At 34.6% G+C, this 16,543-nt stretch overlaps 1 protein-coding gene across 9 annotated transcripts in view; it reads right to left on the minus strand.

Moving 5' to 3' along the window:
- Positions 1 to 415: 415 nt before the first annotated feature.
- The window catches only part of DMXL2 (Dmx like 2), a 57,764-nt gene continuing 41,636 nt past the window's right edge, over positions 416 to 16,543 (minus strand). For 4 of the 9 annotated variants that reach the window (XM_082769101.1, XM_082769100.1, XM_082769102.1 and 1 more), the window contains 16 exons: positions 14,293 to 14,474; positions 13,409 to 13,539; positions 12,315 to 12,400; positions 11,861 to 12,062; positions 10,940 to 11,057; positions 10,087 to 10,149; positions 9,603 to 9,689; positions 9,404 to 9,525; positions 8,426 to 8,564; positions 7,831 to 7,891; positions 7,621 to 7,748; positions 5,650 to 5,727; positions 4,950 to 5,041; positions 4,305 to 4,357; positions 3,000 to 3,217; positions 416 to 1,849 (listed from right to left, as the gene is read on the minus strand). In XM_082769101.1, the coding sequence (XP_082625227.1) occupies positions 1,640 to 1,849; positions 3,000 to 3,217; positions 4,305 to 4,357; positions 4,950 to 5,041; positions 5,650 to 5,727; positions 7,621 to 7,748; positions 7,831 to 7,891; positions 8,426 to 8,564; positions 9,404 to 9,525; positions 9,603 to 9,689; positions 10,087 to 10,149; positions 10,940 to 11,057; positions 11,861 to 12,062; positions 12,315 to 12,400; positions 13,409 to 13,539; positions 14,293 to 14,474 (1,970 nt within the window). In that variant the 3' untranslated portion in view covers positions 416 to 1,639. Of the gene's footprint in view, positions 1,850 to 2,999; positions 3,218 to 4,304; positions 4,358 to 4,949; positions 5,042 to 5,649; positions 5,728 to 7,620; positions 7,749 to 7,830; positions 7,892 to 8,425; positions 8,565 to 9,403; positions 9,526 to 9,602; positions 9,690 to 10,086; positions 10,150 to 10,939; positions 11,058 to 11,860; positions 12,063 to 12,314; positions 12,401 to 13,408; positions 13,540 to 14,292; positions 14,475 to 16,543 lie in introns of those variants that run through there. The other 5 variants (XM_082769104.1, XM_082769103.1, XM_082769105.1 and 2 more) reach the window with 4 other exon arrangements.

Here is a 16,543-nt window from a genome sequence, read left to right on the forward strand (position 1 = left end):
AGGATGGTGCAAATATAGTTCAAGCCAGAAAATGTTTTTATAATGTGCAGATGTTAAATCCATGTTAAATTTCTGACTGTCATTGTTGACCCACTCAGCTCAACCTGGAGGAGGGACAGCAAACTTGGCCTCTTTCCTTGGTGACAGAAGCTGGCTTGTGTAAGTGCAAGTGTTTCTTGCAGCTACCTTTGTTGGAGATGAACTATATTCTGTTAGCTTTAAAATTTTCTAGGACAGCTGAAAGCAAAATGCAAACAGCTAATCCTTTTTACCTCAGTACATTCTGAGGCCAAGTCAAAGCTAGCTCATGCAGTCTCCAGTCAATCTATCAGAGGTTCAGTTAAGTCTATTTAAATGTAAGAAAGTTCTGGAATGAATTGTTCCATGAAATAAATGAAATTTATTTAACTTAAAAAGCGAAAACTAAACAATGACATTTACTTTTCTTCTTTTTCCTCCTTCACAGCCTGCAATTTAAAATTGCCTTTGGAGAAAGGTGCTTTTTATTATAGTATATTTTACAGTACAGCACAGACATCAAAATGTTCATTGGAGGAATAAGACAGTTTGTTAACACTTAAATATGCAGACATCTTTTCCAGTGTCTTAAGAACATGGTTTTTGTTTACAACAGAAAAATACAACTGACAACAGTAGCTAGTTATATTACAAGCAAACAATATTGAACTCTGCATAGTTTATACAATATGCTGTGGTAATAATTTAATTATTAGTTTTATCCACTATTTACTAGCTGGCCACATAAAGCCTGACATTCATCTGAAATGTGGTATTGTATGGTCTATTGGTATACTCTTAATAGCTTCATTTAATGAAGTATTTTCTGGACTAATGATTTTCCAAACTAAAAGCTGACCAGAATCATGGATGTCCTCACTACAAACATTTAATGCATACAGTACATTCCTAAAGTAAAGGCTGGTGACTATGAGGGAACATAACTGTCAGAAAGAAATGGAAATAGTGCACAAATTAAAAAAGAAATTGCATTTAAAAATGAGTTAATGTGCAAGTTATCAACTATGTATTAATACTAACAGGGAAAAAAATCTCAGCATAAAATGATATGTTTCACAGTACGTTCTTGATTGCACATTGTTTCACAGCATTTGCATCCATTACATGTTCTTGAGAAAATCAAATGCACTGAGTACACTTAGTTAAAAGTAAACTATTTTACAATGAGAAGTTGTAGACATGCTTCAATTAATGTGAAAAAAAAATAAAAATAATCAGAATCACATCAGAAATGCTTACTGACTTGCAGAGCCACAGTGCTTGTTAAGTGAATAACAGCTGTCAGGATCTTTACAATACACTTATTAAATGCAGTTTGCGGGTTACTGAACAATAACCCCACCTATGACTGTACTGGATTTTATTCTTTGCTTTTGCAATACAGTATGTGCATTTCCACCCCAGTGATCCTTATAGGCATACTCAAAATATACCTATTATAAAAGGTTTTTTTAATCTTTTTTTTTTTCCTCCCATAATACTTAATGCCGCTGTAATTACTTTGAAAGGCAACAAAATAGTTCCTTTCCACAGTGCATATCACTGCATTTTTAGATACTTAAAGGGACGTTATATAAAAACAAGATCAGCTCACATAAAGCTACAGAATGTCAAAAATGCCTGAAGGTACGTTGAAAGCATTAGGAAGAACCCTCATCTTCAGTGTGCCATCTGCTCCACAGGAGAACATACGATTCCCTTGCACGGTTTCAATCTGGGTGACACCAGCACCAATGTTTCTGAAAATGGACTGCTTAGCATGTTCATTTTTAAATGAATGAATTAAGTTATACCCAGTCAGTCTCCACACCTGTATCAAAAGAAAGACAAATGAGACAGAAGGAGGTTAAAATTAGGATTTCTATTTTTTCCCTAGTGTTTCAGATTCTTAGCTGTTCTAAACCCTGTTCAGCAAAGATAAAGGGTATTTTTGTTGTCTATAAGCAACAATTATAACAAGTCCAAGAGTCTTAAGGCATTTGGTGAAGCATAATGTAAAATAGCATAAAGCTATTTATTTATTTACATTATTTACTGTAGACCAGCTGGTTACTCTGCAGGGCAAAGCTGCTGTTTTACCTCATCAGCAGTGCCTGCCAGCTTCCTCCCCATGAAAGGTACAGAAATGAACAGGCTGCATTTTTATCCAAGATGAAGATGAGTGTGTCAGCTTTGCAGCAGCTGGAAATGCTTTTCTGCTAAGGAATGCTGCAGGAAGTCTGCTGCGTAATTACTGAGTGTGCAGAGTGGCAGTGCAACTGAGCTGTCCTATGTCCCAGGCTGAAGGAGCTCTCAACAAGAGCAGGCCACAAGCACACACAGGCACAGAAGGCACCTATTAACACTGCACAATCTGTCTAAAAGGAAAGAAACTGTGCTCTCGATCTCTTTACCATGTTTTTGTATTTCCTTCCTTTACTGCTCAGAAAATAAGCCCTTTAAAACAGGGACTTTGTTCTGTAATTTTTGTGTGTCTGACTACTATGAGACCTCAGTAGCTGCCTGGGACATCGAAGTGAACAGAAGTTGGTGTTACAACAACTTTATGAGATGTTAAGGTTATTGAGCGCTTGCTGAGTAGTACAAACATCCAAAGGCCAAAACCAACACATCCTTAAGACGGAAAAATAAATCTAAGATTTCAGAATCATGCATTTTGCTTTATCCATTTAAAATTCAGTCATACAACTTTTAAAAGACTATTCTATTTTCTTTAGTGGAGAACAAAAGCTAATTCCTTTAGAAGCACATTAGTATATTTAAGCTTCCATTATAAATACAAAGCAAGTATCCTGTGTAACAAGTGTAGAAGTTTTGTGGATTTTTTTTTTTTTTTTTTTTTTTTTACTGTTTTGTTACCACATTCACCTGGCAATTTACAGCATGCTGATCAAAATATATCTATACAGGACCTAAGGTAAATACTCTCTTATTACAACTCAGCTACTCTTAAGGCTTACCTTCATGTTACCTTCTGCTGAGCCTGTAACAAAATAATCCTCAGAAGGGTCCAGTGCAAGGGCCTTTACAGCTGATTCATGTGCTTGGAAGGTATAAAGGATTTGCCTCTGTCTGATGTCAAAGATGCAGATATATCCCTTCCTACCGCCAGAGATTAGCAGTTGATGTTTAGGTGCATACTGAAGTACTGTGGCGCCATGATCATGACAGGCGAAGGCTGAAGAAGGACGCCACAGTTGAATTGATTTGAAACTGTAAGTAACTTTCTATCTTAAAATGCGTTTCTGCTATGAATTGTTATCTGAACATTTTCTAACCCGACAGATGCATTCCTTCATATTGGTAATGTCATATCAGTTAACAGCTCTTTGCTATTATTAGGGCAACACAGGTCTAATGCACAAGGAAGCGTGATATGCAATCTAATTAAAGTTAGAATACAGGTACATACATGAATTAAAAATAAATAAATAAAATTCACCATATATATTAAACTAAATTAAAATCCCAAGTTTAAAATGTATATATTCTAATTGCCTGAATTCTAATTTGCATAGGAGCCCTAACTCGATTTCTTCAAAATGAGACTGAACTTCTGTGCAATCTGCTACTTTTAAAATATGAAAGTAAGAATGCTCCTGCTGTTTACACAGGTAATTGCTATGTTTATTCACATATTAGAAGTGTTTATGGCTGTATATGATGGTTGAATTTGCTCTTTTATGAACCCTAGATATCAAATTTGTATTTTTTTCCATAGTGCAAGATGATAGAATTTTGCTTTAGTTCTTTATGTAAAGATGAAATTATTGAACCTGAACAAATAGAACATCTTGTTAAGAATCTAGTCCAAGTGCTGAAAAACATGGACAATGTTTTCTGAGTTGCTTCTACTATTACCTATAATTGTCTTTTCTCCTGTACTTCAGTAGAGTAGTGGATCTATTAATTAAGTGCTAGTTTAAGTGAAAGCGTGCATACTCTCAAACTTTAATAATGGAGATGCTTGGTTTTTCAGGAGATGCTTAGTTTTTCAGGACTGTATTCAAATAGTTCAGGCTTTATTAATATTGTCACGAAAATAGCTTTATGTATGATCACCCTTCTTCATACTTTTCTATAGAGCAGATTATCATCATGCTGGAGACTACATAGTATCAGTCCTGGTGCATGCACTCATGTGGCACACAAATTCCTAGACTAGTACCCCGGCATAAATTTCTCCCCTTGGACCAAATGCATACACAAACTATATTTCCTGAGTCAGTGAAAAGAAGACATCTGAGTTTCTCTGCAGCACTTACCATGTATAAGACTGTTACCAGATGAAACCAACGTGTCCCATAGGCACACATTTCTGAAGGGGAAAAAAAGTCATTATGGCTTGTTGAGAAGTGATTTATGGTGTGACATGACTCAGAGGGTGCTTGTGTTCTGTGTCAAAGCCTACAAGGTAGAACTGAACAAGGAGCCCTTGACTCTTTGCAGTCATTGGAGAGCACACGTAAAGACTTAAGAGCTTAATGCTTTCTGTGCTCTTTTGTCCTTCACAATGGAGACTATACTTTCTGCCTTTAAGACGTGTACTAATCCTAGGTCATACCATGAAATTATACAAGTTGTTCTTTTCTGAGAAAAATTATTACCTTGACTTTACTGAACATATTTCTCCCCTAGCAACAACAGCACCTCAGAACTAGTTGTATTTGGAATACACCTTGAATAAAATGGTCAGCTGTTGACCATACCTTATACAAACTATAAGTTGGGAAACAAACGACTGAAGGAATGATGTTCAAAGAAACAACCTGTCAAGTCCAAGCTGTAACAAAGCTTATAATGCTGATCCTTGCAATGTCAGCCACACATTAATGCATGAAAGGCAGTAGGTTAATGGACATTAATTGGTAGCTTTGGTGAAATTTTTGATTGGTGATCTTTAAACACACCTGTTATCATTGGACTGTCCCGATGTGGCAACTAGACTTGAAGAGGTTATAAATGCAAAGTCACTTGTGGTTTTACTGTGACACTGCCAACTCTATTATAAACAAAACAAAAACACAGATGCAATCTTATTAGTTGTCATCTGCAACAAAAGTTACTATTAGTGTCATGTTACTGATAGCATACTGCAAGCAGTTTTTTAAAGTTTTAAAAGCTAAAAAACGGATATAAAACACAGCTTGAAGTCCAAAGGATGAAGTAATGAATTAAAAAAACAGTATAAAAATATAATACAACAATTGAATTATATACATAAAAAAACCACATAGCATAGCATTAGCCTGAATTTCAAATTAAGCATGGTCTTTGTGTACAGTTAATTAGCAGTGAAAAAAAAAAAAAAAGAGTGTACTTTTACTACGTCTTGGGGCTGTAAAGTCATTACTGTGAGTTCTGATTTTTAATTTTATCAAGGGTAATGCTGGTAGTATTTGTAATTACATTGTAGCTTATGGCTCTTCTACAATTACTTTTCCAAAAACATATTATTGAAACCATACATACTGGTAAAGTATGCTAATTAAAAAGCAGCAAAATCAAAAATGCCTCAGTGAAACTCTTACACTCTTGGCTTGCCTGAAATCTTGAAGACTCAAGTTTTGTCTATAAAAAGAATTAAAAAAAAGTTGTCTACGTACTTACCAGATAGGGCTTAGGATTTGAGCTGGTTTGGTTTACTTGCCAAATACTTAGAAATCCTTCACCATCAGCAACACCACACTGCAAGGAGTGAAATGCATTTATTTGCATAACTTATTGGTTACTGGATGTTTGCTTCATGACAGCAAACAGCTGAATTCAGGGAAAAAAAAAAACAACATACCAAACCCACGAAACCACTGCCTACACATCAAATATCAACAACAATGGTTTTCAGATAGAACAAGCAAATTAAAAGGCAATTCAGTTCAGCACTGATTGTTTAATGATTAATGATGGATGCTTTCCTACATGCCTAAACCTTTTCTGGAACTGAAAGCATTTTAAGTGTGGAAGCTTATCATTTGAATCCTGTTTTTAAACACTAAAGTCTACAGAGGAATCCTTACTCCCCGACTGTTTGAAAATGCTTAGTAAAGTAAGATGCATGACAGCATCTCATAAAAGCATGATTTTGAACACAATTGTGGGAAGACCATATTGTATCATGTATCATTAGTATACCATTAACAACTGAGCCAATTAACCCAAATGCATGGCAATTATACTGTATATTCCATACAGTTATAAATGTTTTACAAAATGTTTTTAGAAACATTTAGAATTATTTTTCATATTTTCTCTGTCTGCTCATGAGTCCTTCTTGAGTGACCTCCATGTGAACCAGCAGCGATAATTCATTCTTTTTAAAATTGATTCCCGTATGATGTTAGATTATAATATTTCAAACATAATCAAAACACTGATTAAAAAAAAAGAGGTTTTATGCTACCTGAAAAAAGATGTGACGGGAGAGATAAATGGGATAGATGCTTTTAAATGGGACAGATGCTGTTTCTAAATGTTGTCATGCCAACTCCTTTAATTCACTTTTTATGCCCCTTAACTATAATGAAATTAAAAAGCTACATTTTATGTCAGTAAAATGCAGAGGACAAGACTTCTTGAAATAACAGAACGTACTATATGAAAAACTGAGGAGGTGGGTATTTCTCCCAATTCCCTTCTCTTTGTCTACCTTTTTCTGCAGTTTACCTCATGCTCATTTCTGGCCAAAGTATGTGGCTGTTTTGTAGTTTTTTTATTTCTCTCCACTGTAGATTTACTCTCTTTAACTAATGGATTGAAATTATCTTCTAGGTAACACATTCTGTCAAAACTTTATCATAGCCAGAAAGCAAGTACGAAGCACTTCTTGAACACCTAAACCTAGTCTGATACAAGTTTGCTTCTGCAAAATAGGTTAGTTCAATTTTTTTTAATGTTTAATTTAAAAACCCTCCAAGTAGAAACACAGATTTCAGAAAAGGGAGACAAGAAGACTGAAAATAGGGAAAAAAGGGGTATGTAATACTGAGAGTTGCTTAAAATGTAGTTAATAATAAAGACTAGCCAGAAATTAACAGACAGATAAGATGGCTTGACAGTCCCTGGAAGTTCCCTTTTGAGTGAATCACGTTAGACTTCCTTTATGGGGACAGCAGGAAGGAGGCTTCAGATACATCTTGTAAATGATATCAGTTAAATTTTAGAGGGATTAAATGTGTGTGTGTGAGAGAGAGAGAGAGTTTTGAGACTGCTTAGACTATGAAGGGAATACATAGTTCTTTTAGGAAGGGACAGGTAAGAGAAGACAGTCAAGCTGATATAAATCACTGCATTTCTCCTGCAATAGATTTTACTCTTGAGGTGTAAAGACAGTGGAGATTACTGAAAATCTTGCTTTGTATTAATATAACCCCACATGTATCAGCATGAAGCTGATAGAAAAGAAGCGAGTATAAAGGTCATTGTTTATTATAAAGCTTCCGTATGCAGCGAAAATGAAATCATACTGGTTATGCCATCTTACGAGTTTTGTGTGTTATCAATTAGAACTGTTTTAGAGGTCACAGCACTATCAAATGTGTTCTTTTATGAATAGTGAAATTTAAAATCCTAAATTGTACCTACCTTATTGCCCTGTGAATTGAAATACATTCTTGTAACCCTGGCATTCCCAGCCTGTCGGAAGCATACCAATTGCTGTGGCCTTGTCCACTCAAACATTCGAACACTACCATCTTGTGCTCCTGTAAGATCTGAGATCAAAAACAGATATTCATTAATACAGAATAATATTAAAAAATATTTACTTCATACTGGCAATTCTGATTTACTTACAATACTGATGGACTGGATGTGAAGCCATTCTCTTGACATTATTCAGATTTCTTTTAATAAGCTTCATAAAAAAAATGAAATAAAAATAATTTTAAAGTAAAAATCAATATAAGACACAAACACATTATTCAACTATTCTACTATATGTAAATGCCCCCCCCAGTTAAAAAGCTTGTAAACTAACATTATTTGTAGCTAATTATGTCTAGTTGTCTTTAGGTTTTAGATTTTCGGTCATGAAATTTCAGTTCATGTTATCTTCTATTGTACAGAGATCTGATGCAATAATTCTGATATTAGTCCCAAAGCAAGGTCTTTTTTTTTTTTTTTTTTTTTTTTTTGAAAAACTACTAGTCCTAGCTCCTCAAAGGTCCCGTAAGAAAAACTTGACTGTCCCATTTTTTTTCTAAATTCCAATAATTCTATGCCACAATCTACACGAAAATACTTAGTTTTGTCAGGTCTTGGTCACTGCAGGCTTTTATGTCAACACTGAATTAATAGTAACATGGTTTATATACTCCAGGACTTTACTAAATAATACAGCAAAAAAATAGTAATAGTGTCCAGAGCTGCATGAAACAAAAGTACTTACCACGCCAGCTCCAGTGCTAGTTTGACCACTGCCTAACCATGGCATAGATGAAGATGGTTGTATCTGATTCACTCCAAAAGATGGCGCAGTTGACTGTGTTAGTGTTGTGGTAGAACCACGAAAGTCAATATCATCAGAACTGTAAAAAACAAAACAAAACAAAACACGGCAGGTTTTGCTTTAAAAAAATGCTTCTTTGCTATCAATGTTGTTTGCTTATCTCATGGTTTAGAGCCCAATGGCAGTGGGTAGAGGAAGTAATTATAATGAGACAATAATTGCACAATTCCTACACTTACATTATACAAACATTTTCCAAATGCTCCAAATATATCAATTTATATTTATATCAATTTATATTTAATTTATATCAATTATTATCAATATATCAATTTTAAACCTCCACAGATGATTCCAACCATGGTAGATGCTGAGAATACAAGCTCCCTTGAGGAGAACATTGCTGGTAAGAGTATGGACAAAAGGAAAATACAGCATCCAAAGTTGATGACCTGTGCATCTATTCTGTGCAATAAGGTGTAGCACAAGTAAGTGCTTGCTGCAGCTGACACATTCATGCTTCTCACCATGATAATGGTAGTAGCTTACTGTAGTTCAGGCTGTTGCACTAGACAGCTATCACCAGCTACCACAAGTAGCCTCAACACTGCAACGATGCAACTGCAAGTGTTTCTGAGGTAGTGCTTCCTTTAGTAGCTTATGCATCACAGGAGTTTACTTCACTGAACAGTGCAGACAAGCCCAATATAGTTAAACCCCTCAAAATCTTATTTTTATCATGTGTAGAACATAGCAATATTCTTTTCCCTTCCCTCATCACTACTACTTTGGAATGTAATCTAAAACCTACTGAAGATTATCCAATTAACATTCTTTTGTGTACAGTCAACATTTACTATAACTATATACCCAGCCTCACGGTAAACTCTTACTATAACCACAAAGAAATAATCCTACCTTTTAGACTCTCTGTCATATTCTTCCCCAATCCATATAAATGACTGAGCAGCAAGTAGAGCTGAAATATCAAGTTCTTGAACATCGTGTGTAGATGCCAAAACAATTTCATTGCTGTTTGCCTATGCAGAACAAATAAAAAACTTATACTAACTTTAATTAGGATTTATTGCACATCCTAGTAATATTTAAGGCTTACCTTATTAACTGCAAATGCCATTATCATATCTGATTCTTTGTGAATGATTTTTGCTTTTCCTCCAGGGTAGCCAAGATCTGCTTCAACCTACAAAACATTTATGAGAAATTTTACTTAGAGTGAAAATCCATTTTGTAGTGGTACATTCAGACTGCAAAAGTCGATACAAAATTCATGCAAGAAAAGTTCAGTGGCCTCAGCATTGTTTAGGAAGCAAACTTTAGAATTATCATACGCTTTGGTGATCTAAAAGTCAGAAGTTATGTCTGAGTGTAAGAAACACAAAGTTGTGTGTGCAACACTGTTTACAAGGAGTTCACTCATCCCAATTATAGGACATCCAAAGTTAATTCATTCACTGATTAAAAGCCTGCCACACAGACTACACAGAACACATAGCTTCTGTTAGTCACATTAGAGAAAGAAAAGCCAGTTCCACAGAACTTTTAAGAATGTGCTGGAGGTTTGGGAGAAGGGATACTACCTTGTTTTTGTGATCTTCTGCTACGCAGTTTTGTTTGACCTGCTCCACACGATCTTCTACAGACTACATAACATCACACAGTCACAAACACAAAACACATGCACAAACAAATATAAAAAAGAATGAAACATTCCAAACTAGATTTTAAAGGCCACTCTGTCAGCAAATGATGACAAATGTATTATTAACTTCTTATAAAAGGCACAGGAACTATGACAGCAATCTAAACAAACTCACTTAAAATGTAATGCCTCCTACATGAACACAAAATGTATGATATAGCAAATAAATGGAGGAGTAATACACACACAAACTCCATACTTACAAGAAACCTTAAAGATATTAAATAGTATAGTTATTCTGTATGGTACTGGTGTTGGTTAAAATTTACAATTACAACTCATTACAGTTGTAACTGGTACAATTCATAAAACCCCATATTATATATTATTATATAATATTACTTTTATATGTATATATTACTCATGCATATATACATATACACAAAGTAATAGCTCAATGAAATTTATTTTTCAATATGACAACAAAAAATATATGAATACTCAAGTTTATTTACTTGTTACCTTTATTGTAAATGTTATTTTTCTTTACTAGGACAGTATTCAAATACATAAAGGTAAGGTGAAATATGTCTTGTCTAAAAATATTTGGTTTGGTTAGTATTTCAATAAACAACATGATAGTCATGTTGACTAAATGAAAAACACTGTAAAATGAAAGAAATTGAAATGCCAACAAAAATTGAAAGAAAATTTAAAAGATACTGAAGAGACTGAAGAACAGTTATAACTGAACTTTCTTAAAAAAAAAAATAGTTATATGCTTTGTTTACCTCACTTTGCTTTCTTTTCTTTGTGAATATGTATCTTACGAAGGTCTCCTGAAGAAGTTCTTGCTTCACAAGAAAATGCCATAGCCTTTTTGCTGGAAGAGCTGAATAATCCTTTGATCTGGATGATGCAGGAAAAAGAAAAAGACTTCTGTTTATTTAAAGGTAGATAACATCCCCCCATCCATCCCTAAATTTGGAGAATGACTCCAAATTACTATAAATGAAATTCCAAATTTAAATTCTAATTTGTACATGGCAAATATCAAGGGATGTATTTTTTTCTTTTTACATTTCTTAGAATATCTTAAAATCCTACAGTACCAACCATGCAAATTATATATCTCATATTTAGTCACATATAGTTAACAAAACAAAATTATTTTTTTTTTTAGTATATGGAGAAAAGCAAAACTATTTTTGAGTTGGAAATATCCTTCAACATCTTCATTTAAAGATACCTGCAAGCATGACACTGGTCCAACATAGGAGGATTGACTTTATAAGGACTGTACTGCAACTCTTTTTCTCTTCTCCTATTGACATCTGCATATACTATATAACTTTTGTTGCTGAGGTAGGGTGGGAGATAGCTACTACTGGAGGAGTAGCAAAAGAGGTTGAATAGGGTCTTCCTAGCCGGAGCTAATGCCCTCGATTTGTAGTCCTCCAAGAACTGCTCTTTCCTTCTTATTTTCCTTTCTTAATGCAGCTGAGAAAAGTGCAGCAGAATAAGAAAAGCAGCTGCAGGAGATGGCTGCATAAGAAGTCACATAGGGACATAGGAAAATGGTTTCTGTAAAGCATTGTCTGGAACTAAAATCTAGCTAAGCTTCATTTGGCTGTTTAGCTTTAGGGGGAAGTAATCTTTAATATGTCTATGGTCAAGGAATGTGTTTTTTCTTCTAGGGAAAAAATATTTACTTGAATGGTGTATTTTCAGGTTCAATCATTGCTTTATTGCGGAGAATAGCCGGTCCTGCACCTACTCCAAGGTCACTAGGATAAGTGTTAATGTAGTTTGGCGGTGGGCCTTCAAACTGGTCCATTCTGTCTTGAAGAATCTGTTCCCAGTGTTCCAAATTTTTTATTACAGCAATGCCTAACGGTGATGTTACAGGTAGATCTAAACAGAAATATTAAAAAAGTAAGACTTAGAGAAAAAATAATATAACTTACAGCACATATTAAAAAAAAGTAGAATAATAGTAATTAAAAAAAATCTTCAAAGAAAATGTATTTGTTTGCAACTGTCACAAATAGTGTTTTAAATTATATAAATTTTAAAATAAAAAGTAAAATAAATGTATTTAAAAGTAAAGTCTGACAGAAAGACACTTGTTAAGAAAACTAAAATGTTAAGCTGAATTTCACGTACCAATGAATTCCAGACCAGCAATAGGAAAGAAGTTCTTAACATTGTGCAGAACTAGTTTTACCATTGTCAGATGCAGAAGAGCCCAGCTGTATAAAAAGAATAGTTTTAGTTGTGCTAAAACAACACTAACATATCTGTCTGCAGAACAGATTTTTTTTTCCTTCTATCTAATACACAGGTGAGAAAAACGGCAGAGATGGTTCAACAAGGTTTTTAAATTTAACAGACACGTAAAGAAAGACATATCTATCAACTACTCAATTTAAGGCTGTCTCCCCCCCCATAACAGTCAGCATCACTTTCTCTTTATAAATTTAAGATTATTGAATTATTTTCCATTAAAAACATATCATATAAAAGAGTGTGCACATGTGAGCCTCTGCAAGAATGTGAATTAAGTACAAGCCTCCTGAAATACTTCCTGAAATTCTCCAGTTAAATCAAAATGAAACAGACAAGCAATTGCTTGAATTTGGTATTCATGCTAGAAGTTTTCCCAAGTAAAAGAGTCTCACAGGTACTAAAATTACAAAGCCTGTAGAGTGTAAGGACTAAAGAGAGAATTGAAAAGTAGAACAGATTTTAAAAAGACGTATTTTTTCTCCACTTTTATAATGCTAAGTTCATCTGTTTTATTCCATTTTATCTTGCAACATTTTCTCTTTAAGTGTTCTACTTAATCTGTCTGTAATTCAAGAACTAAGGATCAATCACACTTGAATCAGTTTTCTGAAACATCAGTCTAGAGCTGGCATTGTAGTAGCTCATGTTCCTTGTGTCTTAAAGATGACAGGTATTACTTGTCTTCTTCTTCGGGTATTTCTTGTTTATTTCCCTTCCCACCAAGAAAATCCAAAACACATCTCTGACTTGCTAATTCCAATTTCTTCGGGAAAGCAAACGGGGAAATGTTTGTTACTGTGATCAAAATTTGTTGCTCCTGTAATCCCAGTGACAGCGGTATATCTAACCATGGCACTAAAAATACTCAACTGAACCTGTGGAGTGTGTAGAAGACCTGTATGTTCTTTAATTTGGAAGAGAAGGTAAGCACGTGACATTATTATTCTAAAACAGTAGCAATCTCTTCTAACCTGTAAGAATTGGCATCTTTGTGTTCCTGGATCTGTATGTCAGAGAGGAAAGCATCATCCTCTTCCTCATCACTATGAATGCTTTCATCAGAATCATATATTACACCGCTGTCTGACAAAGGAAGAAATGGCTGCAATACAAAATAGAAGTCTGCTTTAAAAGTAGTTTTCTGATCTCTTTAAACTCTTCTAGTTTAGGTATCATTTAAACTCTTTGACAATGACAACAACTTAACATATAAATAAGGTTCCCTAAAAAAAAAACAACAAACAAGTAGCAACAGGAACAGTGTTTATCTCTATTATAAGCAAGAGCCCTGTTTTGAAAGTTAAGTAACAGATCTGAGGCAAGTAACAGACTTGAGACTCTATCTTTTATTAAGATAAAGCTTTTTAAGATGATGCAGCTTACTATGAAGAGCACTGAAAAATTTCACATTATTTTTGTCCTATAGAACTTAAGGGAGTAGAAATACTCTTTTGTGAACTGTAACTTCATAAAAGTAACTGTAACTGTAACTGTCTACAACCTCCTCACGAGGGGGAGTGGAGAGGAAGGCCCTGACCTATTCTCCATAATCACCAGTGACAGGACCCGAGGGAATGGTGTCAATCTGAGGCAGGGGAGGTTTAGGCTGGACAGCAGGAAGAGGTTCTTCGCCGAGAGGGTGGTTGCACACTGCAACAGGCTCCCCAGTGAAGTAGCCACTGCACCAAGCCTGTCTGAATTTAAGAGGCATTTGGACTGTGCACTGAGTCACCAGGCCTAAAATTTTGGGCAGACCTGTGCGGTGCCAGGAGCTGGACTTGATGATCCTTATGGGTCCCTTCCAACTTGGGATATTCTATGATTCTATGAACTTATATTTTCCATTTTAAATTACCTTTGCCATAAAGTAGTCCCACATGCTGAGCTCTGGAGGGATGAATTTTTCTTTGTAAGAGGGTCTTTCTGCAGGCACAGGTGGTGGTACAGTGCTGTCTTTTACTGGTCTTCCTGGCACGAGCATTCTCATATTAAAACGACGACGATGTTTATCCATTTCTTCTGAAGGAAGAGGCGGTGCTAAACTCAGATAATTTGAAAAGCTGATGTTAACATTGCATCTTGCAAAGTAGTTGTATTTTATAATTGAAGAACATTAAAATATTATTATTGGTACTAACTTCTACCAATTCAGGAATCAAAGCCAGCCTAAATAAATTAAGTGTAATCATACAAAAAGTTCCGTTATGATAAATTCAATAACCGTAGCATTGGGTGTATCATAAGAAATACGTTTTGTTATCTGGATGAAGTTTTCAGTAGATGTAGCATTTAGCTTCTCAAGAAAGAAAAATTAAGATATTCTGTTCAGAAATAGAAGCAATATATAAAATTTCACTAAACAGTAAACTGCACAATCAGCATTAGTGGTTCAAAATATAAGTCAAGGAACTCTTAAGATAGCAAAAAGAATTTGAGTAGTCTTTGTGACAACTGAAGTCTATTGCAAAATGTTATGATTTAGACCATCTTAATAGTTATCAAAATATAAATGTGGAATTAGTCTTTTAAAGTGTCATTAAGCAGGTAACATTGAAGATTACACTTACTTTATTATAAAGGAGGTAGATATTAAAAAACTTTTTTTAGAAGCCATCACTAGCATTCATCTACACTGCAAGTTTTTACAAACCTTTATTAACATCCTCTGAAACATCAGAAACTGTAGCAGCTTGTAGGTTAAAGGAAAACAGAATACATCTTAAAGAAAATATGACTTCTTATAAAAAGTTGTTTATATTAACACATTGTCAAAATAAACGATCATTCCTAAAATGATTATTCTCAAATAAACTTAATTTACTCCATAAAAGAGAAATAAGTTATGAATACTTACAATGATGCAATTCAGAATGCTAATTGACCAATGGTGACTGTATGATAATGTCATCAATGACAGCAATTATTGAGATTAGAAGTAACTTGTTTCCAAGTTACTGCAATAGTTATACATGTACAGTAGGGCTTACCTCTCACATACAGAAAACCTAGGTATTAGCACTGATTTATACCATCTATTCTTCACTAAAAATAATGACTGAAAGCACTGAAAAGTGTTATAAGCAAGCACCTAATAGTAGTTTCATAAAGAAATATGATTAGTACGTTTGTTTGAATCAAAACATCTGAGTTAAAATTACTCATCACTAATTATTTTTTCGGTAGTTTAATATCAAATGCAAGTTTGAGACACAAAAGTACTGGCAATTCCATTCTAAGTGCCATCAGTTCTTACATTAAGAAAAATAATGGTGTATACTAATAATTCTGAAACTTTTATACTGGGAAATACACAGAGCAATCCACGTGCAGGTTGCTTACCATGCTTCTGGGATACATTCCCTGTGTCACAACACTGATTTCTTCACTACTTGTCAAAACTACTTGGTGTGATGGCTGACTGTTAACAATATTGTTGTTATCTTGCTGTTTAAGCACTTTGCTTTACCTTGAACTGAAATTTTTCATCGTTGTTTTAGAAAAACTGAAGGAAAAATCCCAAGAAAACTATGTTGTGTGTAAAAGTAATTAAATGCAGAAGTCTATATCCAAGACTTTCTATATTCATTCTAAGTAGAGTTAAAAAAAAATAAAAATAAAAACTCTACGCCATTGACATTCTTGTTTTTTGTGACAACAGTCAGTCACAAAGATGAAGTCTGGATTTTTTTTTTTAACCTAACAAGTGCTCAGTCTTCAAGTCCTGATTAAAATTAATACCGCTACTACAGTTAAATTTTCAGGCCAAATTAAAAAGTTGCCTTCTGAGTAAATGCATGGTCTGTTCTGAAAGTAGAAGGACTAATTTAAAAAAAATATATATATTAATGAGAATAGAACAAACAATTAGAATTTTTCACAGTAGCACCCTTCCGCATCTACACACTGCTGCCAATAAGTTTTCCAGTTTTCGTACGCCTCCAGGAACGCCTGGACCGGAATGCTGTTTAGCTCCCTCGTCACGGTCTCTTGAAGCGCCTCTGCCGATGCGTGATGCTTCCCCTTGAGCGTCGATTTTATTCTCGGGAATGGAAAAAGTCTGGTGGGGCCAAGTCGGGGCAGTGGGGGGACTGAGGCAGCGTTGCCAC

Source organism: Aythya marila (genome assembly GCF_965140915.1).
Source record: "Aythya marila genome assembly, chromosome: 11".
NCBI lineage: Eukaryota > Metazoa > Chordata > Aves > Anseriformes > Anatidae > Aythya > Aythya marila.